This window comes from Oxyura jamaicensis, chromosome 24, assembly GCF_011077185.1.
Source record: "Oxyura jamaicensis isolate SHBP4307 breed ruddy duck chromosome 24, BPBGC_Ojam_1.0, whole genome shotgun sequence".
Lineage (NCBI taxonomy): Eukaryota > Metazoa > Chordata > Aves > Anseriformes > Anatidae > Oxyura > Oxyura jamaicensis.
In genome coordinates, this window is record NC_048916.1 from 1,161,900 (window position 1) to 1,187,410 (window position 25,511).

The 25,511-nt window shown below is 46.5% G+C and overlaps 1 protein-coding gene across 7 annotated transcripts in view; it reads left to right on the top strand.

The window, feature by feature from the left end:
* The first annotated feature begins 20,228 nt into the window (after positions 1-20,228).
* FLI1 (Fli-1 proto-oncogene, ETS transcription factor) overlaps positions 20,229-25,511 on the top strand; it is an 89,436-nt gene continuing 84,153 nt past the window's right edge. Inside the window, exons 1-2 of one of the 7 annotated variants that reach the window (XM_035346062.1) lie at positions 20,229-20,247; positions 22,684-22,765. In XM_035346062.1, coding sequence (XP_035201953.1) covers positions 22,727-22,765 — 39 coding nt within the window. In that variant the 5' untranslated portion in view covers positions 20,229-20,247; positions 22,684-22,726. Of the gene's footprint in view, positions 20,248-20,393; positions 20,833-22,415; positions 22,546-22,683; positions 22,793-25,511 lie in introns of those variants that run through there. The other 6 variants (XM_035346059.1, XM_035346057.1, XM_035346060.1 and 3 more) reach the window with 6 other exon arrangements.

Genomic DNA, 25,511 nt, shown 5'->3' on the forward strand with positions numbered 1-25,511 from the left:
CGAGGCAGCCCTGGGCCAATGGCCAGCTGGCCAAGCCCCAGCCCGGGCAGGACAGTCAGCACTGGTGAGCAGGAGGAAGTATTCGGGAGAGCTGATGACAAGCACAACTGTGCCTTGGAGGCAGGACATGTGTCCGCTCCTGCCACTGCCTCAGCCTCATCCTTAATCCCGGGCTCCCCTCATAGCTGACAGGGGATGTGCTTGGACTGCATCTTGGGGAGATTCAGATGACCAAGGCTCGGCCCCACTGACCCCCAAAGGTCTCTTCCCATGGACAAAAGCTGTGCGTTAGCTCTCTGCTTCGCTCCCAGTGCCATCAGACTGTATGGGAGCATGCAAAACCAGATGCTGTTGTAAATCACTTTTACTGAGTTACTTATATCCATATAATATTTGACATTTCCTGTTCTATTAAGGGGCTCCTGGTCCCCAAGACCTTTTTGAAGCAGCACAGTTATGAGGGACATGGGAGCTCCTGGAGCATCTCGGGCAGCATCGCCACGCCGGGAGGAGCAGCGCTGGGAGAGCAGCGTAGGAGCAGGAGAGAGGGACGGGAGTTATCTTGACACTGTAATGTACAGAAACTCATGCTTCCATAGGAGGGCTGTCCAGCCTCTTAGCAGAGAGATTTGGCACCCCCAGAGCACTATATGAATCAGCCTTAAACTGCCTCGGTTGGAGCTCACTTGCTCACATGGCTGAAATAACCCTTCCTTTGCTGGAAAAGGATTCCCAGCTTTGCAGCTGAGCTCAGCTGGCACTCCATCTGGCAAAAAGTGCTCAGCCAGATCTGAGCCAAACCCACAGACATTTTTTAGCCCCACAATATATCTAGCACTGCTGGACAGTGAGGACAGAGCTGCCATGAAATCCCAGGTCTTAGATCTTCCAAAATCAAATGAGAGAAATCTCGGGGCTGAGGGAGATGCCTCATGTGGTCTCAGTTCCTCACCTGATTGACACAGACCACCCACCCAAGAGGAGCAAAGTGTGGCATGGAGGAAGAATCAGGATCAAAATGCATCTGAGGAGCTTGTTTGAAAGACCACATCCTACGAAAGGCTCGTGCAGACGTTGCTGCTGCAGAAAGAGCACGGCGGGTGGAGCAGGACTTCCACATCCCTTCGTGGCAACCTCATCCCTTCTCCCCACACAAACGTGCCCAATTTCTCTCTCTGCTCATCAGAATTTCCTGCCCATCCAGCCGGATCTGAAAGAGCAGGGGATTGCCAAGTGCAGCCTCAGCCTCGGTACTCTGCTATTTTTCCAAGCTGCCACAAGGTGCCAGCATTTCAGAGGGTTACCGAGCGGGGAGCCGGGAGGTGGCCGAGCCCAGCCGGGCAGGACCCGGGGCCGGGGCGCACCCCCTGTGCCCCACTGGCCCCTCTCCAGCCCTGCCGAGCTGTCACGGAGCCCCTCAGCCTCCCCATGGGTCATGGTCGGTAGGGGGAAAAGATGGGGAAGGTGGAGAAAGCATCTCCATGGGGAGGTGGACATGGCTGCGGATGGTGGATGCTTCGCCAGTTTTGGGGTGTGTGGTGGTGACCAACCCATTGCTGCAAGTCCAAGGCACATGCTGGTGTTCACCGGCACAAGAAGGGGCACTCTGCTGGCTCCCTGCAAAGCAGCCCCTCCAGCTGGGCTCAGGGCTGCCTCTTTCTGCCCCCAGAGGAAACGTCGCCCGTCCCAGGGACCGTGCAGACCCTGCTGCTGGAGCTCTTCATCAGCATCTGCAGGCACGTTGCAGCGAGGAGAGTTCCCTCTCACTTCCCCAAAAAGAGAGAGAGAAAGAGGCAGTTCTCCATTTCTGTGTATCAGTCACCGCTGCTGCTGCCAGGGGACGTTCCCCAGAGCAGCCCTGGGAGCTTGCAGCTCTTTCAGTTCTGTCCGTGTCCCAGCTGACCAAGTGCCCTCCATCAGGTCCCTGCACCAGGAAAATGGCTTTGGGGGCCAAACCCTCCCTCGGGGCTTTCTGCCCTGTGGTAAGGAGGTCCCCTAAACCCCGGGTGACAAAAAAGGAGCAGTTGCTGGGGCTTTTCCAACTCAGCTGAGATTTTTCCTCTCCTGGAAAGACACACAAGAAATACAGCTTCTCCATCACGCCGATAACCTTCTGACCCCCTGCTAGCTCGCCAGCAGTCCCCGGCAAGCCTTTGGTAATTCCTCTAATCCCCAACACATCCCGGGCCCTGGAGAGGCACTAGCAGAGACCATCCCCTCCACACAGAGCTGAGACACCTGGGGCACAGGAGGCAGCAACCTGCCACTGCAGCCCACGAGCTGCAAGGCATCCCCTCGGCACCACCCTGACGGGCTCCAAAAGAAGATCCCACAGTCCTGGATCTCAGCCCCCCCTTCTCTAACCACTCCCCTTGGAGATGGAGAGATGGGAAAATTAACGCCTTTGTTCCTACTAAAATGTATTTCTTTCCTTCCTGGCTCTTTTCATGGATCTCCTTTCCCAGAAGGAAGGAAAAAGATAATTGATGTTGATGGGTAATACAGTAAAAACACAAAAACCCTTCTGGTTTCAGGTAAGACAAGGCAGCCAGCTGGTTTGGAGCCTTATTATTAAGACCACAACACGGGAGGATGATTTTGTTTGGGAATATGCCTTTGCAATCATGAAATTCCTCACCTCGCTGCAGCAAATCTGTATTGATGTCAGCACAGCAACCTCAATTTTCACAAACCAGAGCCCGGGCCAAAGACTTCTGTACCTTGAGATATTTTTTTACGCTTTCGGGTCTTCCAGCACTCTGCTTTCTGTGGCTCCGCAGAGGTGTTGGACAAATTTCCTGTCTCACTTCTGGAGCAGCAAGCCGCAGCTTTATCAGTGAGTGCTCAGCGAGACAGCCCCTGCTCCCAGACAATGCTGTCTCCATAAAAAGAGAGCTGTGAAAACGGCGCTGTAGAGTAATTACTTTCCTGCTCACCGCAGGCCGGCAGTTCAAAACCACAGCTGGAGAGCTGACAGTGTGTGCTCTCTTGCGACAGACGGGGGATGCTCATAAATGCAGCTTGTCCAGAACGCGTGCACAGCTTTGTTCCCCCCACGCATATCAAATGGACTCCTCAGCTAAAAAGTGGAAAAACAAACGTTCCACCTTATGCCCGCAATGCTTTGTTTATTTATTTATTTTTGGTAAAAGAACTGGTTATCTCTTTTCTTGAAATGACTAAAAAGTATTGATTTGTAGTTTCCTACTAATATTTCTGTTCTACGGTTGAGGCGAGACTTGTGAAATCTTTCCACTTAGAGAATAAAACAGTACTTTATCATTACCTTTCTTCAGGGAAAACTTGTGGCCAGAGCATTACCCACGACTTATTACCTGGCACTGGAAGCATGGTAGAGAGGCACTTTCCCTAGGTCACGAAGCAGAGCACTACCAAAGCCAAACCTCAGACCCAGCCCCACTGAATATTCATCCCCTTCTGGACCACACCTTGAAATCAGGCTTCCTGGCACTGGGAAGTACTGGAAGTTGCCCAGTTTAACCAGGACCGCAGGAAGGGAGCCAGGGGACGGCGTGCTGCCAGCTGCCTGCCAGCCACAGGGTGCCCCTGGGCACCAGCGGACCAGACTGAAGATGCTGAAACATCTGAGCGGCAGGGCAAAAGATGTGACAGAGATGTTCCTGCTCCCTCCGCCGCCGCTGTGTCACTAACATATTGCAGAAGAGCCTAAAAAATCAACATGCTGCCACCAGATGTTTAGAACATCTGGTCAGACCAATAAAGCAAAAACAACAACAAAAAATAACTGTGAAAAAAAAGGGGGGCGAAAGGATGGGTATTCATGAAGCCTGCAGGTTGCAGCTTTCTTTGCGACGTGACACAGTGGAACTTTCCATGAAAGCCCCATGGCACATCAGGAACAAAGGTGTGAGCAGCATCCCCAGGAAGAGCGCTCACATCCCCAGTCACCGAGCCATGGAAGCCTGGGGGATCTGGACGGCCGCCTCCCAGGGGCAGCCCCACGCAGATCTGTAGCCCTCCTGCTGTATGGGTGTCTCTGATGGACATTTATGGCCTGTTTCATCTGCACATGACATAATCTTCATTGTATTTATAGCATCCCTGGGTGGTAAGGAAGTGTTCTCATCCCCGTTCTGCAAACTCATCCCAAAGTGCAAACAGGCACCGCGGCGAGCTGTGGTCAGGATCCAGGGGGAGGAAATCTGGGAAGGCAACAGCGAGGTGCCACAGCACGTTCATGGCTGCCGGTGCAGCACCTTGCCTGGGATCACCCATGAAGATCTCCCAGGGACAGAAACCCAAGTCTCAAGCCAAAAATGGGGTCCTTGCTCAGGTATCTTCATGTGGCAGTCTGAGCACAGCCAATGTTGCGGGGTGTCCCTGCATCTGCAGAGAGATGCACCTCCTCGCCAGCCGCCCAGACACTTTGCAGGGTTCAGAGAAAGACCAGGAGCATCCCCTCCTGCTGCTGGCTGAAGCTTACCCAAAAAGGCCAAGTGCGGCAGCATGCCCATTGCGGAGGGCAGGCGGCCGCGGCCCCGCAGAAGTGGAAGCTCGCTGGGTTACACCAGTGCCCCTGGCTGGTGCAATCCCACATGGGGACATCCTGAGCTCAGCTCAGAGCAGCTCACGGTGCTTGGTTTGTGCTCCCGTTAACCTCAGCTGTGCCAAAGGGGGGCCAGTCCTCAGCCCACACCCAGTGCCACTGCCCACCTTTGGCACTGCTCTCATGTCGCTGATTTAAACTCAGGCATGGAGTCCTCCAGGTCCAAGCCCGTGCAAACACACCCAGCCTTTCCCCAGCCTGACTTGGCAAGTCAATGCAAGGCCGGCAGACACCACCATGCCACAGGTGCTCAGAGCAGCACTGGCCGCCTAATGGGCCTGGCTCTGCATACAGTTCTCATGTCAGGGGACGTGGCTGCTTAAATAAAGCCCCGTAATCACAGCTCAAAGGTCACAACTGGGTCTGGATTGCCTTGCACGACATTCATACCTTGGCCGAGCTTTTGGATCTGCTTGTCTGCACACTGTGCTGCGATGCTGGAGGCAGACGGGGGTGGTTTGTCTCGCTTGGTGCAGCTGGGATTTGAACCCAGTCCCACAGCCTTGCTCAGAGCAGCTGCCCCTGCTGCGTCCCACCTAGAGCACGACCCCAGCCATCCCACCCCTGCTCGGGGACAGCGATCCCCGGGTGCAGAGCCAGGGGACAGCAAGCCACAAGAGGGCACTTTCATCTCCCAGACACCGCTGCGGTAGGTTGCACATATATAAATATGTAAGTGTGTGTATATATATATATATATATATATATATATATAAAGTCTGAAGCCAGGAAGAATGAATCACTCGGCAGAGGGGGAGCTCTGCTTTGGTGACAGGCGCTGGCTTGCGAGCTGGTCTCCTGGCGAGACCGGGAACCGGCGGTGCAAAGAAAAACTCCTCTGACGGTGGCCGGCTGTCGGATGGAGGACCCGGGGAGCCTGGGGCGGCACAGAGCAGCCGCCAGGAGCCAGCAAGCACGACGAGCTGCAGCAGTGACCTCAGTAGGCTATAGAAAGGCAACAGCAGCGCTGCTTCCAAGTTAAATAAAGGCAGATATTCCACTCAGTGCCTTCAACCACCCTCTCTGGAGCCTGTTCATGCTCATTCCTCTGCAGCCGTTTAAAAAAGGCCCAGAAATGCAGAGAGATTTCTCTACAGCAGCAAACCTGCTTGACTCACCTATCAACCCAGGTTTGAGCTCTACCCTCTGCATCACTTCAGTATCCTGGAGCAAGGGGTTGAGTAAAACACAGCATGAAAGTGAGAGCTCGAAAGCTTGGGAGCAAAAACTGGCTTCTCTGCACAAATAACATTTCTTTCTCTGGGTGGTGCTGTCCTGTCTCTGGCCAGAACAGGAAACTTCAGCATCCTTCTCCTTGTCTGCCAAGGTTGCTTGCCTCCAACTGTGTCCATCTCATGTTGCCCAGTCAAGTGGAAAATACCATGATGCATATCTTTCCTTGGTAATTTTGAGATGCATAGGGGCAGCGCATAATCTAGGGCCTTGAAAAGTGGAAATCTTTCTGTGTCCTGTGAAAACACCAGGAGTGAAAGAAGGATTCTGACTAAAGCAGAGAATAGGAAGGTCCTGCCTTGGTCAAAGCATTTGCTGGTCTTTCTACATGCCACCAAGTTTTTCTACATGTGACCAAGTCTTTCTACGTGCCACCAAGCAGCTGCCTCTGGGTGTCATTATGTTTTCTTCAATACAAAGAAAAATGCAACTAATTACAGAGGAGCTGGCTGTGCCCTTGCGTGCAGGCAGGACCGTCCCGGGAGCTGGGAAGACCATCATGACTTCAGCAGGTAATCCGAATTTAAGAGAGAAAAACTGTATGCGTGGGGTAGGGAGATTTAAAAACAAAAGGGCTGTAATCGCAGTTACACTTGCACATTGGGAAATCTGGGACTTGTAAGTATTTCTGGCAGCTCCACATTTGGAGCAGGGGGATGCTTTTTTTCCTAAGTTCTGCCATTTCAAATACTGCAAACATTCGAGCCAGCTCAGCTGGAAGCTACGGCCATTTTTCTGACGCGGAAGAGAAACGAGGACGTCCAGGCTCCACAGGTTTGTGGGGCAGCTGAAATGATCACTTTCCAAATCAGCCGGCAGTCACAACACCCAGCACATGGGACTGCGTCGAGCCAGGAGCCGCTCCACAGGCACACACACCCCTCGTAGTATGCAATCACCTCGCAGAGGTCTACCCATGTGGCACCAGCTCACAACTTAATTTGTGCCCGGGCTCTGCCAGGAGCCCCAAAATCAGTGGTCTGGCTGTTACTTTAGTAGTACGTTAAGTAATAGGAATAATTCGCCCTGCTCTAGCTACTCAGCTTGTGACGTGGCCGTCTGCCCAGAGACAACGTTCCTGCTGGGTGAGGAGGTGTTTTGGATGGCGAGCTTTCTAGGGCACGGCTCATCTTTCTCAGGTGTTTAGGAGACACACAGAGCACGCTGGAAATTTTAATAAGCACCGCAGTAAATCCTCAGAGGATTTGATTTTATTCCAGGACAAAATCTGGGACATGGCTTTGGAGAGGCTTTGGAGAGGAATGGAAAGAATTCCCCCCTCTGAGGCAAAACCACGGCGTTTCGTGGTGTCACCCTTTCCTGAGGAGAAACAGCAGCTTTCCACTTGCCAGAGAGGTGCGGGGCGGAAGGCACGAGGGCGATGGTTTCCTTCGCAGACCCATTAATCTGCGTGTGTGCTGGAGAGGGACGATCACAGCGTTGCTTTACAGCCTGCTCATGCAGAACTTCATGCTGGTGAACGTAAATCTCCACCCTGGGTGACATCACGGCTGTCTCTGTAATTCCGGGGCAGACAGAGCCCGGGCAGCTAGCCTATATGCTCGGCTCTGCCCCGCTGGGTGCTCAGCCACAGCCCGTGCATCTCAGCCTCGGGGCGACAGCAAACCCCATCCTCACCCCAGTGCCAAGTGCGCTGATACTGAAATGCATTAGGAACAAGCACACATTTGGCAAATCCTTTTATTTATGGTAACAGCGTAAGAACCTTTTAGCTTTCAGGTGTAAGAATAGAGCAAGTTTCCTATTGCTGGTGTCAGCTGGTTGCATCTTGGTCCTGTGGAAGCCCACAGCAAGAGCAGGATGAGGAATGGCCAGCGATGAGCCTGGTCCCCCAGGACAGGCAACTCCTCCATGCAGGGCAAAATGCACTTTCTGATTCATCCATGATTTTAAGCTTTGACTATTCCAGCTCAGAAATATTTAAGAAAAAAAAGAGGGGAAGGGAACCATGAAAACAGAAATATTTATTTTAGAAAGAACTGAAATACCTAAATATTGAGTTTTTGTGCTATTTGAAATAAAACCAGAGGGTTCTTTCTTATCAAATGTTTCTCAGGATGGTGGGGAAAAAAAAAGTGCATTTATTTGACTACTACCAAATAAGGCACTTCAAACTTGAAAACACTTGGAAGAAAGTCTGCATTTGAGACACATTTGTGAAGCATTTCGGCGCTGCTGAACCCGCGCAGCAGGGAGGGTTAGCTGGGCTCCTAACGAAAGGAAGCTTGAGCAATCTCCCCACCCGCCCTTCTGCTTTAACTCTCCTCGCTACCTCCTTGACCAACTCCAACCCAACAGCCTCTACAAGGACAGATGGCCGGCCCAGTCATTACTAATTTTCTATAGATTTTGTGAAGATCAGGAACTGGGTAGAGGGGAGAGACCCAGATTAGCTCCCCACCAAGGAGGAGGCAGGCAGAGCTCAGACGTTACGCCTCCTGCTCGGTGGCCAGCACTAATCAGCACCAGCCCGGCTCTGGCCTGTCGGAGAGGACACAGTGGGAGGGATGTGATGAGTTTGGGGACAAGGAATATGAGCCCACAGGAAACCAGGCCTTATTCATTTTGCTGTCCGCAGAACATCTTGTAATGGAGAAAGGAAAAAAATAAAACAACAAGCAGTCGCCGAGCAGTGTTGTTGCATCCTTCTCTGGGAGGCTCCTTACACCCTCTGCTGAAGGGTTTGCCACCACGGTCGAGGACCAGGACAAGGCAGCAGCCACCAGCCCGGCCGTCCCGCTGGGGCAGGTGCCCCTTTGATCACCTCTTCGGGGCTGGTCCCCTCCTGCTCCTGCGTCCGGGTGCTCCGCGCTCGCTCATGTTCTGCTCTTCTGTTTCTGTTTATTTGTCCTCGATTGTGTCATTGTCTTAACCAGAAACTTGGAAAGCCTGCTGGCTTGTGTTGCCTTGCCATCTGGCGGCTAGCTAATGATTACAGTAGCAAACAAAACCCAAACATTTTAAAATAGGCCTGATGAAAGTTCTTTTTTTTTTTTTTTTTTTTTTTTTTTTTTTTTTTTTTTTTTTTTGGAAGAGGATAATGAGATGGGAAAGGGGAGAGAGAAATGTGTCTGAGCCCCTGTCTCCTCCCAGGCTGATGAGGAACTGTCACCAGAGCTCTTCAGACAAGTGGAAATGCCCAAAGATTTTGTATCTCAAAATTCCTAATGAATAGAGATGGAGAGACTGAGGCACAGGATCACTTGGTGTGCCTGTGGAAGGGCTAAATGTCATGATTGTCAAGAAGTGCAGAGGGGAACCAGAAAAGGAAAGGTGGCTCTGAGGATAAAGATTCTTTTTCCAGATATTTTTTCCCCTGAAGTCTGGGTCTCAGCCCTGCTAAGACAGTGGCAGCTGTGCCATCCATCCTGGTAGGATCACACTTGCAAGAATCAACCAGTGAAGAATGGATTCTGGCTTAAATGAAGCGATCTTATCTTTGGCCTCTTTTCCTCCCCCTGAGGGGAAAATGAATGACCGTGGCTGCCTGGTTTAGCTTCTATTTCCCTGGGTGGTTACGGGTGGTTGGGCCCTATGAATCAAAGTGTCGCAGCAGGAGCCAGGAAATGGGCAAGGATGGAGAACAGGAGCTGAAACCACTCTACCACAAAGGGTACAGGCAAGGGAAAGCCCAAAAAGGCCTTACCTGACCAGCTAGGTACTCTGGGTGGTGTTTTGGCAACTCCCCAAGCTTTAAGATTTCCACCACATTTTTTTTAGGCCATTTTTTGGAAGGCTTAATCATAAAAACTGGAGTTTTGCAGCTGCCATCTGCTTTCACTGCCCTTCTACTTCAGTGGCAATGTGTAAACATGAATGAGATTAAGGACATGGCTGGGGGAGGTCAGGGACAGAAGCATGGGGAGGTGAAAGGAGTGATGGAGAGGAGAATCTGCGTGGATTGAGACTGCTCAACAAATAGGAGATAAATGTCCACTTTTTCCTTCCTAAAATAAACTCATCTGATACTTCAGCCACTCCCTGTGTGTCAGACCTGTGCATGCTTCGTTTAAGATTGCTTCATGTAAGCCAGAATCTGTTTTTCTCTGGGAAAGGACCGATGGAGGTTGGCTCTGCTGGTTTTCTCCAGCCTTTCCCAGCAAAAGGCCATGCTTGACACAAGCCAGCTCTCTGCCCTTAGCATCCCTTGCTATCTTCAATATTACACAGTCCTTGTTGCCATAGCATCTGAGCATAGTTATCTCCGCAATGACTTTGTGTAATGGAGCCCTGCTATTATCTCTATTTTGCAGATGGGGAACCAAAACACAGAAAAAATGAAGGACAGGTCTGCATAGAACTGAGACTCATGCTGTGTGTGACAAAGCACTTTGGTACTTAATTCCTGCTGCCTTTCCTGGGGCCAGAAAGTTTTGTAAATCCCACTAGACCCATTTACCTCCGTAGGTACAGATTTTTTTTTTGCATTTGACTTGCTGCAAGTCAAGGAGCTGCCTCCATGGAGCACTTGGTCTCCAGCCGAAGCAGCAGCTCACCCTCTTTCAGCTCCTGCTGCTTCGTCAGAGCCTCTGATCCCAGGAAATGAGTTGAGTTTTCCAAATGAGGCATGCCTGCTCCCCTGATAAAGAAGGTTCCAATGGGCAGCTCAATTTCTTTCCCCCATATGCCTCCTAATTTCTCTCAGTTTCTGGTTTTTCCCAATACATTTGCTCCCAAAGACAATTTTTGAGAGGCGCTGTAAAAATGTGGGTGCTTCCTGCACATGCACCTTAAAGCTGGATCTTAGGCGTGCACTGAAAGGAGGATCAGCCCCTTGCCTTTTCCTGCATTGGTTGTATTCCTGCTGTATCCCAGCTTCTTGGGGAATGTGCGCCAAAGGCTCCAACTTTATCACAAAAAAGGCTCTGAATCTTGCACCCAGTGGAGTCAGCAGTGAGTTTTATTGACTTCAGCACCATCATAAATTTACATAGTGCTTTCCATGCAGAGATCACAACTCTTTTTATCATTCCCTTCAGGCTTTGGCTGCCTCAGGCCCAGAGCCATTATCTGATCCATGGAAGTCAGGATATCTTGGTACCTCAAAGATCAAAAGGAAATTTTGCACGGTTCAGAGAGAAGCGTTCTGGGGCTGCTGGATGTGCTGACTTGGAGCAGATTTCTCTTCCTGTAGGAGCCGGTGGGAGCTTTGTCGCTGGGATCAAAATCTATGCAGGAAAGCTTTGCTGCATTAACTCTAGTGATCCAGCTAAAGGTACCATCCCTACCTTGTGCTGAAACAGTTGTACACAAGCTATTATAGTCACATAGTTCTGGAATATTCTTTTACACCGAGCATTTCACCAGCACAAGAGTCCTTGCATACCCCACGACACCCCTAGCACAGACAGAGCTGCTTCAGCTCTGCAGCATAGCTGTGAAATAAAACCACGACGTGAGCACAGTCAGCTGCACCTGTAAAAGTGTTTGTCCTTATAACCACCACAGCAGCGTCGTGCTGCCGGCTGAGCTCTGTCAGGCCGGAATCACGGCCAGAGCCGCGCTTACCAAAGCCTGCAGCTAGACCTGACATCCAGCACTGCTGGGACATTAAATATATGACACTTTTCATGCTAGAAAGAGGGGAAATAGAGATTTCCTACCATTCTATCATTCCTTTTTGAGCACTGGGTATGAGCGGGATTTTTTACCAGTTTGCTGATTAAGTCACACCATTAGCAGGGTAGCTCAGCAGAGCTTCTGTCATGTGGAGAAAGCCTGCAGCCCTTCCCATGGCTTCAGCAACGTCCCACTGGGTGTCACTCCAGCAAAACTTGGCCTCAGAGTGCCTGGAGAGAGATGGTCATCCAAGGGCTCTGCTGCGGAAACGCCACCTTCCCTCTGGGAACGCTCCGATGTTTAGGAACAGGCAGGATAACAGGACCGCATGGTTTACAAGTGCCTGTTGCATTGGGACCTCTACTGAACTTCCTTCATCAATCTCCATCAATCCTCCCTTTGGTACAACCCAATTTGGTCTCTGAAACAGCTCCCTTCCTCCTTTTCCCTCCCCTCTCTCGCTGCCCCCCAACACACACATGCACATTTCCTTTTCCTTAAGCAAACAATTTTCAGATTTAAAAGTGAATTCTCAGTGCAGGCTGGAAAAAGACAATGTGGCCTTGCTCCTTATCTCCTGCTATCTGCTGCTGCTTGTACTCACAACAAGCTGTGAGCCTAGATTGGGTTTACAGTAGATTTCAAGTGTTTATGAGCCACAGGAGGGAGAGAGAGGAGGGGAAATCTGGTCGGTGAGATAAGTCCAGGAAATAGGGCTAGTGACTGGAGCAGAGTCAACAAGTTGAGTGAGCAACCGGACACCTCTAAAGACCCAAGGATGTGTGACTCAGTGTCACGACTTCAGTTCCCGCAGCAAACAGGAGCGCTTAAAGGCGATTCACTTGTAATTGTTCAAGGGGGTTCGTGCCTGGGATGGAGAAGGAAAACATCTTGATCTCTTTATAGACTCTGAATATTTTCCAATTAGGAGCCCAAATTTAAGCTCCTCGATCCATAGGCAGGCTCCTAAAATAAACTGCTTCATTTTCAAGGATTGCAAAGCACATGCTGGTTTCAACAGCAGCTCACGGGTCACTCTATCACACTACAGGGTTTTATAATGTGTTGGGTAAATCTAGAAGCTCTCTGGGGCCTGGAGCATCATCTGGTCTTTGTTCATATGCCACCTAGAGCAATGTGGCTTGGTACCAACAGGACGAGGTAGTAGCTGCTCACCACGGTCACTAGGATATTTTTATAATCACCTTTTATCCCCATGTGGACAAGGTTTGTGATAGTAACTGGAAAAGTGTGTAGACTTCATCTGTAATATATTTCAAAGACAAAAATATCTGAGTTAGTTTTATCGGAGAACAGTAATTCACATTGTTCTAGACAGCTCAAAAAACTGTCTCTAAGCATGGCTGTTAAAAAAATAAAATAAAATAAAATAAAATAAAAATTTTTAAAAAAGTGAAGTTGTATACTCTTCCCCTGAAAGCCCAACTTGAAGACTTGAAGATGTCTTCATGCTTTGAGGGTTTTTTCTAAACTAGAAAAAAGAGCATTGCAAACCATGTCCTTCAAGAGAGATGCCTGGTTTTACCTTAAAATCTGTAATTTATGACATACCTTTCATATCTTAGCTACTGAGTGGGAAACATGAGCTGCTGTTTCTATAAAGCAGAAGAAGGCACTCAGGAAATGTTTCTCCCTGTTGTCACAGTGCACATCTAACTAACACACACCAACTGCCTGACACAGGAAACAAATCTAACCATCACTGCCCTCTGAAATTGTCGTGGCCAGGTCTGAGTGTCACAGTTTCTACTCTTTGATGAGTTGCATAAACAAGAGGTTTGTGCCAGGTCACCAGCACAGGATGTGGCACAAAGAAAAACCTTGTCAGGGTAGTGCAGAAGTCCATTTCTGTAATTATTTACTCTGTATTTGCTATAAAATAGGCCCAATTCTGACTACGGGACACCCACATGCACTCAAAGCCATTCCAGTGAACTGGCTTTGGATTCTCAAGACTGTAGATGAGATTAATCTCATCTGTGTAAGAGCTGCAAGGTCTTTTGCAAGAATTTATCTCCTTTGCCTTTTCAGAGACCACACTGACATTGATTTCTGACAACTATCAGCTGCAGAAGCCTGGACCACCACAGATTTCATAATGATTTAGCTGAGTTTTTATTTTTATTTATTTATTTATATATATTTTTTAACAGGTACCAGTGCAACCTCTCATTTGGGTGCATTATTCTGTAGTTAATCTACTCAGCACCTTCAATTTTCTTCCCCTTGTTGTCACAGTCCTAGCATACATCTGACATCAGTGGTGAGCCGCAGCGTCCCAAGGTTTGTGTGCTTGAGCAACCAGACACTAACCATTGCTCCAGGCAGTGCCCCTGGTCCAGGCACTCCTAAGCATACTCTTCAAGTGCTCTCAGTCATTCACTAAAATGGAGACTGAGCCTTGCCTTTTCCTTCACACAGTGTCCTTCACCTACACACCTTCCCCTGTGAATCTGCTTCAAATCCCCGTTTCATCCTTTCCACACTTTTGTCATCTGCGGCAAATTTGCTTTCCTCCCATCTCCTTTCCTTAAATAGGGAGCAACATTACTTTCTTCTTGTCCCAGCCGATCTCTTTGTCCCAGAAAGCTCTGATCACAATAAAGCCTGTTGATCTCAATACTTCCCATTGTCTCTGTTCTGGTAGGCATGTCCTGGAGACCATGTCAGAAAAGAGGGACACGCACTGACACTGAGCAATTTCACGATACAGCAAACGCTCACAGCAAGTACTTCATAATATTAACCAAAGAGATTTCCCAAGTCATCACTCCTTTCCATATGGGAATAGTTATTGTTGCATAAAGCACCTTCATACCGAAAGAGCTGCAGCCTTGCTTAGGAGGAGTGGGCACTGAAATGCTTTAATCTGAGTGGTGTACTCCAAGCTGTCTGATGATAGTGCGTAGACAAGGCCCGAGGTATAAGAACTCTTCAAGGGAAAGCTTTTTTGTGGAAAGCACTGTAAAACACCATTTTACAGTGTTGTTCTAAATTTCCTTTTTATTTTATGGTTCATCTAATTCGAAGAGAAACCTTCTCTGCAGAGAAATGGAATGGGAAACATGCCTCCATGTCAAAACACTTGGAATCACATCATGCTCCTGTTTTAGCCATTTATTTTACTTTAATTCACCTTTTTTCCTTCTTTTTCTTTTTTTATGTTTTTCATGAGTTCAGCTGTTCACATTGTTTTGGTAGAGCTGACTTCCTCCTTCCTCTCTTCCCTCCTTCTCCCCTCTTTTACCATCCCCATTGGTTCAAATACAAGGTGAGTCGTTTTAAGAAACTAAGCTCTGGAAAGAAAGCATTGACATGTCTGCTTGTTTGTTTGTTTTTCTGCAGACACCAGAGCAGATGGAAGCCCTTTAGAGCTCCAGATGTGTCTTCACAGCTGCCTGATCTCTCCTGAGCAGCAGCTACTCCAGGAGCTCAAGCCAAAAATGACTGTGGAGGCTACCAGGGAGCTGCAAGCTCCCATTAGCTCTGTTCAAGCCTTTAGGACTTGATCTGTCAGGCTCAAAGACACCCCAGGTCAAGCAGATGCAGAGAGATCAAGCTGTAGAACTGGACTTTGTAGGGTAGGGGAGCTGTGCCTCACTGAGTTTTGTGTTTCAAAAAAGGTTTCGACCTCTTCTAGGAGAGGTGCCTCACACTACCTTGGTGATGAAAAAACAAAGTAGCAGTGAAGTTTGCTGTGAATGTGGGGTCATTGCTACTTCTCTTTTCTTAAAAGGCAAAACTGTTGGAGGAAGAGGCTTGCTTTTAATTTCTTCCACTTTTTTTTTCAACTTTTCTGGTGTCAGCTAGGCGGGTGTCCACGGCAGCACTTAGAAGTGAAAGACAGGGGTAGAGGTGCATGTAGGACAATAAATATTGGAATTATTTACCTAAAGGGGAAAAAAGGAGAGCAATGAGTATGGAAATAGGTCAGGTGGGAGCAGGGGGAGGGTTGGGGGTGGAAGCACAACACAGTGTTGTCCACCCTGAGCTTGGCCAGCCAGCACTGGACTCAGCGCCACGGCTGAGGTGAGCAGCATGGCGGCCATTTCCCTGCCCCCCGGGCAGCTGTGAGGGGCCTCCTGCTTCCCATTGGCTGCCTGTGGCCCTGGGCCCACCCCCTGGGGGAGATCAGCCAGTCACAGGGGCTGCTGCCTGGGTGGGCCTGGCCAGGCGGGAAGGCCCCTCGCCACCCGTCCGCCATGTTTGGTGGCAGGGAGGTGCCTGCGGGGGCCCCTCACAGCCACGTTCCCTCACCCCCAAGGGTCACAGGGAGCCCACAGCACAGACCCTCTCCCCTCTAGAGCCATAGCCTCCTTCCTCCCCCGCAGCAGGTCTCCTTATCCCTCAGCAAGCTTGAACACCCCCTATTGGTGTGAAGAGAAGGAGGCCCTTGGCACTGCCTGGTGCTGAGGCACTCACCTCAGATGTCCCTGTCTCGAAAGCAACATCAGCGTGACCAGTCTTCATTTGAGACCTTGGATCAGGCCCAGGGTGTGTGGAAGCTGTGTTCTGGCAGCCGTGGCTGCTCAGGTAGGCCTCTGCAGGTGCTGCTGTGAAGGGTGCAGCATTGGTCAGTTGGGGTTTTGTCCCCAGATTAACCTAAAAATCTCAATAAGAAAGGCATCACAAATCTCACATCTACAGTCATGAGGTCTCACTAGAGCTGAGGCTCCACGTAGAGGCTGCTGGGGACCACTCAGGAGCATCAGTTTCCATGGCATAAAAGGTTTGCAACAATTTCTGTCCCACTTCTGCCATCAGGATGCTTTTCTGTGGCCTTGGTCTTACCACCCTGTCCTTAAATTTTCCTTGCTGTCCTTTTGACTGTTAAATTGTATTCAGGTCAGGAAATGTCTCTCATTATAACATTTATATACTGCCTGAACCTACCTGCAGGAGGATATCTCTAAGGTCTAATAAGAAAACTAAAGAAAAACAAAACACGTGAACCGAGAAGCATACAAGTCCAGTCACAAACCAGCCTGGTTTAACAGGAGAGTTACATAGCATCCTATGGACTGTAAATAATTTTCCAAAACTGTTTATAAAGTTGGGAGAGAACTTGAACAGTTTTGTTAAAAAAAATAAAAATAAAAAATAAAAGGCAAAACCACACTTCTTCTAACTTCATAATAAACATTAGTCAAACAGCCCAATCAGTAACACCTCCTCAAACCAAGACAGTAAAAGATTCTTGTTCCCACTAAGCAAAATTTTTAATTCCTGGGAGACACATGAACTTTCACCTAACATTCCTTTTTCAAGAGTAATACATAACCTAACAATTATGGCAATTCCTTTTTTCCTAACCCCTCATTTTAACTCTGTAACTAAAACTTTTCTTTTGTTGTGATAATGATTTTATCAATCATTTATGATTATTTATTTTAATAAACTAATCACATCCATCATTAATATTAGACCTGAGTGAAACACATTTTATTTCAAAAGTGTTTTTCACGGTAGAAATTGAGTTAGCAAAGCTGAAATGTTCTCCCCAAAAACATTGATAGCAATTTTGCTGATCTTCAGTGGAATTTTTCAAAGTGCTTTTAGTTACATTGACTAATTAAAATCGAACAGCCTGTCTTCACTGAAGTGGGTCTTTCTGATTTTTCTGAATGAAACTTTCTCAGACGATCGTTTTAGTTTTCCTTAAAGTAAACATTACAGAAATGTATTTTAATGCTAAAATTCTAAATTTGGCCTTCTTGTTGATTCTAGGTGAAAATAAATGTTATCAGGTAGGAATTTCCTCTAGAATTAATATTTTAATTTCAGCAACACAGTACAACTATGACTAATGATTATTAAATTCAGCTGTTTCCTAGAGTTCCATCCATGCATGAGTACCTATTGTATTAGACATTGCTTAAAGACAGCAAACACACACACACAATTTGAAGTCACAGAGGGGTTCTTATCTCGTCCAAAAACTTCCCAGCAGTACACCAGATGAAAAATCAGATGAACATCCCTCCCTGGTAGTTCTCTGTTTCACCCTTTCTTTCTGGAGGGGAAAATTTATGAGTCTATTTTTATTCAATCTGTTGGACCTCTCTGTGAGATGTGCTGTGGGATGTGCTTGCAAAAGCAAGTTCAAAGACACACTCCCTGCTTTGGGAACAGAAAGTGGGAAGGTGTCTTGAAGTTCTTCGTGCATGTGTGATTTTGCCTCTTGGTCTCAGATGGGTCTTCAAGCTCTCTCCCTCCCAACCACACAAATTTTTGTGGTGACTGATCTCACTGGACTACTAGGACAGAATCATCACCCCAGGCTTTGGCTGATCTTGTTGATAACTTGGGCCCAGGCTGCTAATAGTCTTCAATTTTAGGACCAAGACTGTGAGAGGAACAAGAGGAAAGAAGTTGTTGCCATTATTTTCCCATAGCATGTGGAAATGATGATGGCCAGTTAAAAATCACCACATTTTCCTCTTAGGAAAGAGAAACTGAAGCACAGAAGTGTGTGTGTGGTTGTATGTCAAGCACTGGAACTCCTTTTGACTTCACATACTTTCCCCTTATTTCTAATTAACATGTTGAGGAATTTTAAAATGTAATAAACATTATTTCTAAACAACCAGAAAGTAAAGCTTGCTTATTTCTGGTTTGATGTAAACATTTATAGCACAGCTCCATCCTTAAACAGTTAATCTTATAGTGACCTATTAAAATAAAATGAATTGTGTTATAATTCATCCTAAAGCAACCTCAGGGTTAGTGTATCAGGTAACTCCTGCTTTTGCAGTCCTCATGACGTTTTTAATCAAATTCAGCTGTAATTGCTGGAGCATACACATGCCTCTTTTAATACTCTGCCTACATTTGGGACTCATATGAGTCTGTTTTCTCTTAACGTATCTAATAAATAGAAAACATGAAAAGAGCACATTTTGCAGGACTCCGAGCTTTTCCACCGTTTCATTTGTTCTAGCAATTGTCCAACAGGCTTATGAGAATCGAGCACTTGTCAGCTTTCCCCCCCTTGGATAAAATTCTTTGTGGGTTTTAAGTCACTGTTTGTGTTGCTAGCACCCTGTTAAAGGGGGCATAGGCACAAGCAAGAGCAGCTGCCACAGAAGTGAGGTGGAAGTGCGGATGTGCGAGAGGGAGAGCTTTCATTGGCATCTTTTAAAAATCACTGCCAGTGATGAATGTTGAAATGTTGCTTACATACAAGTCACCTACGGTTTGTTGATGAAAACTTGAGATGTCATGTCTGCGTTGAAGCTATTTGTGTAAACAAAACTTCTGTAACTTTCTCTGCTCAGGAGGGGGGGAGGATTTCTTTTTTTTTTTTTGGTCTCCAATGCTGCAGCTGTTTCCAATTTGCCAGCAATTTTCTTTTGGGCTAGTAAAGCTCCCAAGATGACTGCAACTAGCCACATGGGTTTCTCGACTCGACTGTGGGGTTTGATTACAAGGGGTAGCAAACCCAGCTCGGGATTCAGGGGAAGCATTTCCCCTGCACTTTTAAGTTCTTTACGTCCTAACTTTTTGTTAACACCAGCCTTTAAAGTTTATTTCATTGCAGTTTAGGCAGTGCCGTGCTCAGTGGCCCTGTGCATGTCTCTCTGTGGGAACTGGGCTGCGATTTCGAGCACGTCTGCTTAAAAATAAAGGAAATTCGCGGGGAAAGCGCCCGGGAAAGGTGCAAATGCCCGTTAGCTGCCGCCCAACAGAAAGAATAGGAAGAGGGGTTTGTTAGCACAATGGTAAGCCCTCGGGGTTCCTCTTCAGCGACGTGTTTTTTGTAATTCACACGTGGAAACGTGAGAAAAGAATGAAAAATGACTTTGAAATGTGATCTGATTCGGTCACTAGCTAGCTCGGTTGTGAGCGTGTAGAGAGGTGTTCGCGTCCCCGCCGAATAATGAGATTAAGGCTTGCAAACGGCGTTTTTAACCCTGATGGATGCGACTTTTTAAAGCCATTAAAAAATGACAACGCTGATTGTTTCGGTCCCCGAAGAAGCCGTGCCTGCTGCACACCTCGCGCGTCCCCCGCCGCTTTGGCTTTCCCTTCCCTCGGAGGCTGTCTTCCTGAGATCTTCCTCCTAAAATCCCTGCCTCTTACCTTGCCTAGGAAACTCCCTCGCGTAACAAAAACAACAACAACAATAATAACAAAGAATCCGAAGAATTTCTATATTAAAAAAGTGGCTCTGGCGAGGTCCCTGGTCACTAGGTACAGGTCTGAGTCTGTTTTCCTTGGAAATTGGGAGGAATGCTAAACGCCTCGTCTACCAGAGAGTAAATTGTGTGCGGAGCTCTAGGCACGGCTCCCAAGTTGCCCTTTCACCCCTTCACTTTATATGTTCCTCTTATTAAGGAGAAAAATGTTTCAATATGTTGGAATTTGGGGCAAAGCCGGGAAGGAGAGAAAGAGAATGGAGAGTGAAAGGACATTTTCCAAATAGTTTTGGTAACCCTTCTGAGGATTACATTTAAAATTGATGTCGTACGAAAATCCCTGGAAGTTTCTCCCCCACGTTAGTGCAAAATATTATCTGCTAACCCTTCCGAGATGGCAATGTGCACCAGAAGCGTGACACCGCTGGGAAAAAGTACCCCTGACTTGAAGATGGTTTTCCTTCTCCTCCCTAATCGTGTTACTATTTGATAAATATTATTAAGTAGCTTAAAGGGTCTGGAGCTTTCGGCTTGAAGAGAGAAAGGCTGAATTCTTGATCAGAGAGAGAATAGGCTTGAGACGATTTCATCTCGCTTATCCAGCCATGTGCATCTGCGAGCTCGGTGGATGTGGTCCGTAGTATTTTCAGTTTTGCTTCAGAGGGAAACGGGTTAACAATTTTCAAGGTAAGAGTCAGAAAAAAAGCCCAAAGTAAGGAACGATGATTTTAAAACGGATATTTGAAACTTCCTTATTTTAAAAGGGGATTTAAAGTAGCACTTGAGCTCCACTCAGCGTCTCTTTTCGGCTTGACTCCTCAGCAATATTTTTTTAAGAAAGTTGTGAATTTTTTTTTCCTTTTTTTTTTTTTTTTTTCCTTCTTTAAAGTTGCAAGTAGCGCCAGACAGGCTCATTGGGCGAAGATGTCACATAGCCGTGATTAATCTGAGGGAGCAGCTGAAATATTGATAAGGGGAAAACGGAAATCAAATGAAAAGTAGAGGGCACAGAAGAGAGGGAAAGGAAAGCACGTCCTGGAGCTGCGAGCACTGCAGAAGCCCCCTGAGGAAATGCCTGGTTGATGCAGCCTGTCTGGATGGGCTGGGAATTTTAACTTCAGCGCTGCTTTGGATCTAACAAGTTTAATCTCTCCTTTGCAAAACTGCAGCGGCAGGGTAGTAATCCACAGCTGGTGGGGAGTTTTATTCTTGGTCTCAACCTGGATCTTTACAAACTGGTCTGCCACTGGTTGAGGGGAAAGGGTAAAAAAGGTGAGTCATTTAAATCCTAGTAATAAGAATAAGCGAGAGGTGAATCGGAAAGTGCTTTGAGGCCCTTTTATATTTCGGCTGATGCTGGCAGGGCAATGTGATTGATAAATAATCCACAGCAGACTTCTTAAGGCTGGTTCCAAATATGCAGATGTATTTATTTATATGAACATGCGTAATTATAAGAGGGAGGTAAGTGGGGGTGGGGGAACGCTAATCAGGGGCAAAGAGGGGAGCAGGGGAACTCGATATGGGAATCCTTGACCCTAGAAAATTTACTGGCTAAGGAAAATTACCTTGTCCCTCAACTCTGTCTACCCCCACCCCCCGTTGCAAGTTCAGAAGCAAAAGAAACTGGAATGTGTTAGGAGGGAAGACGACAGAAAAAAAAAAAATGTACTTATCAGAAACACATTGTCGATTTTATAATCAGTTGCCCTTCTGTGCCAGCTGGCCGCGTAATAAATGCTCTAAAAATCAATAAAAGGGGGGTGCGTGCAGATAGAGAACTTTTATTTTCCAGAGTTGTTGGGCTGTTTTTGTGTGTGTGTGTGTTTTTCTTCCCCCTTCCCTTCTCTGTGCTTGTAACTCACAGATGTTCCATAGCAAGGCACAGGCGGGCACGGGGACGCTTCCCCGGCTGCCGGGCACGGCCGGCGGAGCAGCGGGGCCGCGGCACGGGCAGGGCAGAGCAGAGCCAGGCCCCCGCAGCGTGTCCCGAGCACTGCGAGGCGTGCTGACCGCTCCTGCGCGGCTTCACGCGTGGTTCCGATCCTGTGGCATAACGCCGGCAGTAAACTGGGGATAAATTCGTGCCTTCTCCCCCACACGCCCCGGGAAAACGGGAGCGTCAGAGCAGCAGCACTAACGAGCTGCATGCTAACGTGGGGGAGTGCTTTTAAACGATGCACTAATTGCAGTAAGCTAATCGTTTTCTGGCGCTTTTCAAGGGGACTACAGATCCTGAGAGAAGCGGGTAGAAAAAAATAGTTGTCAGATCTGATAGTGACTACAGATTTATTTTCCCACACACCATTAAGTTTTTCACAATTGTTCTTAATCTCTGCATCTCTGTCGTGGTGCCTTGGAGGGCCGGGGGGAGAGGCAAAAAACCTGTTCATCGGGAGATCATCAAGTCTTAGAAATACGGAAAAACAGATGCACCGACTTGATGCAAACCTGAGATAAAGCTCCGCTGCGTTTGAGGAACGGCACTATCCAAAATAGGAAGGCTGAGATTGACAACCCTGGGCTTCTTATTGCTATTTGGAATGATACTTCCGTTCGCTATTTTCAAAATTTATTGTTTAATTATTATTGGTGAGAAAGGTTCTTTAAATCAGTAGAGGCCGGCAGGCTAATGGCTCGGAATGGTTTCAATGAGTCACGAAAGGCAACTGCCCTTCATTTAGCCAAGTGAAACCCTTGGATACAAGTCAATAGGGTTAACTAGTCTCGACATGAAAACATGAGTATTTCAGCTGGCTTTTAATTGTTGGCTAAGAAATTCAGTTAATCAAATGTCAAACATTTCCCTCTGCTCTCGTCAAAAGTGAAGAAGGCTCTTTTCCTGAGGGGGTGAAAAACCCAAATGCAAAAACAAACAAACAGTTGTTAAAACGTAGAAATAAGACCCCTCTTTATGAAGTCCTGTCTGTTACTTAAAATATAGTTGCTGTTGTGGACTTTTTTTCTGTGTCCTTTCTTTAAAGGGTACGCATAAATGCTTGATGAGTTTTCTTTAATTTTTATTATTAGCCTTAGTTTTGAAACAATGCTTTGTTCTTTTGCTTTCCTTAATATTTCTCTCTCTACATATGTTATTTTATTTTATTTTTCTTTTAATTTCAGGTCAATTTTGAGACCTTTAAAAATATCTATTAAACAAGTAAGGATGTTTCAGACTGTACCAGACACTTCGTCTTACGTCAAGGTAAGACATGACAGCATCTTTAAACAGGTAATGTCAAAAATTACAATCCTCAAAAATTTGTAATCATTTGTATTAGTTGAAAGTCTCATTCCCATTCTCACTGAACTTAGAAAAACAAAAATCTTTTACCTTCTCTGGGAGAGGGCTTAGTGTCTGAAGTATCACAGTTATAGTTCTGGAAATATGCAGGGCTGAGTCAAAAGTTGAATCATCAGGAAGCAACAATATGTTAAAGTGGTCTTGCCTTTTATAAAGCATTGATGCTTGGTTTGGTGGATTATACTATAACTACTATTATAGTGAGAGTGTCCTGAATTACATTATAGTAGTGGTTTCTTACTCTGAAGCCAGTATGATAGCAGTGGCGTGCTACCAATATTATATCATCGTGGTTTCTTAAATTGGTTTCCAATTTTCTGATTTCCTAAATACCATTTAGTTTTGAACCAAAGCTAAATTTCATTTAATATCTGTTCCTCTGCTGCGCCAGCCACTGAATTCAATATGCAAGATGATATGAAAAGTTCTGGTTTTGCAAGGTACATTTCTAAATGGATTTGGGGGGGGGGGAATATTTAATGAGATGAAGCAAAACATCTCTTTCAGTTACTGAATAAATGAATTGTCACAACGCTTTGTAACTCCTGCATTTCTTCCACAGTATTACTTATGTTTTTCCTTGAGCAATTCTTCCGTACCATTCAGTAGGCAAATTGATTTCAATTGGTTTTACTGGTGATGGCTAATGCCAGATACTACTAGATGTTGCACTCTGAATAGCTATGACAGCTGATCATCTATGTACATTTTCTTAATTAAAAAGTGAATCTTAGAATGTATTTCAATGTGCCGCTTCTGCTTCTTTCATAAGATTAAAACAAATTCCAAAGAAGAGTTGGCACAGCCTTGTCCCTTTATAACTCAATTGAGTACTATATTATATTTGACATCATATAGTTTTTTTTCCACAACAGTTCCCAAGAATGTAAATAAACCAAGCCTGGGACATCTGGGTTACACGTTTAAGGCAAACCCTGCATGCAACAGCACTTAAGGAAAATCTAAAACACAAGCCTCTTCTCTCCCAGGCTGAAGAAACACAGAAGGGTGTTAACTAGAGCTGGGTGGATAATTTGTAATGAATAATTTATTACAGGATTTCTCTCTCTCTCTCCCTTCTTTTCCCTTAGTCAATGATCCATGCGCCGATTGTGATTTTCACGTACATGCGCATTATTGGAAGTGATTCACTGAATGATTTCTGTATATAATCCCTAGGCCACAGCTCATTTTGTGGGCAGTTTGTTAGAGGTATTAGTACTGGAAATGCAAGCTTGGTGGGAGGGCTCCCAGGTCAAGTGGAATTACTTGTATTCCCCGATTGGGTGAACTTGTGCAGCTCTCTGGACCAGGTTTCTAAAGGGAATTCTACTGGGAATGGTCAAGATTCCAGTTTCAGTCAATATCCCCCAAAATCACACTCATAGCTCAGTGTTTCAAGGAATGTTGATGATTTAATTTTGTTTATTAAATTCATGTAGCTTTGGACCAGATTCCAGAAGAACATAAACTCTGTGGAAAACAAATGAAATTAAAGTCTCATGAAAGCAAATTCACTGAAAGTTCAAGTAAAGAAAAAAGTTATGCAGTCTGTGCCTGGCTTTAGCAATAATTTCTCTTTGGAGTTCCTATGTGTGGGAAATGATCTTAGATGTGTTCTGTTTACAATGAAGAGATGAAGGCTCTTTGACATCCTATATTATGGTATCATTGCCTTTTGTTGTGAGGCTAGATCCAGCTGCTGCTGCAGTTAGTAGCAAGATTCCTTTTGAATTAAGTGGAACCAAGATGCAGGCCTAAATAATTTAACATTCCATTGGGATTGAGTGAGTCAGTCCGTAACTGTGTCAGGATAGCCTTCTCATTAAGTATAATCCTCCAGGCAAAGTGCTTGGACAAAGTTCTCTTCATATAAGTACGTGTTTTATCTACCAGGAAGAACTTGTACGGCTGGACATACATCCAGCGTTTCAGCAAGTGGAGGGATAAGTGAACTCTGTGATGCTGTACTCTCAGCCTTTTATTACAAGCCTTCATCATCAGCTGCCATTATTTTGGGCAAGGGCCTTGCCTTTGGTATTTTGCCTGTAAAGCTTCATTCACACCAATGTCAATGGGGAAATGACTTGTTTCTCTGCTTAAAAAACTCAGCAGGATTTTGACAGAGGTCTCTTAGGACTGATCCATAGTCCTCTGAAGACAAAGGAGATACCTCCCACAGACTTAAAGGTTTCAGGTTGGGCAGTTCAATACCAGTGGAGCAGAAAGGTACCTTAAGGACAGTGAGATTGTCCTTAAAAGTTAGGATATGCTTAAATACATGAGAACTGGAGCCTTAAAAACATGGGTCAGGTCAATCTCTGGCTCCTCTGAATTTGGTAACAGTTTCCACAGACTCCAGTGCACTCAGGGCACACAGAACAATTCTGTGACTGGCTTACTTGCAGAAGAGACAGGACTGCCTAATGATTGAGGCAGACAGTCAGGAAACGTGGGTATGGATACAACCCTGCTGGGGTGGGCTTGGTGTTCCTGAGCAAGGCACTCCAACTCTTTGTTCCTCAATTTATCCATCTTTAAAGTGTGGATGAAAGTGCTATGTAAGAAGGAGGCACTGTTCAGTTTTTAGACAGCACCTGCCTTCTTTTTCCTGCTTCCCCTCACTCCTCTTTGACAACTTGACAAG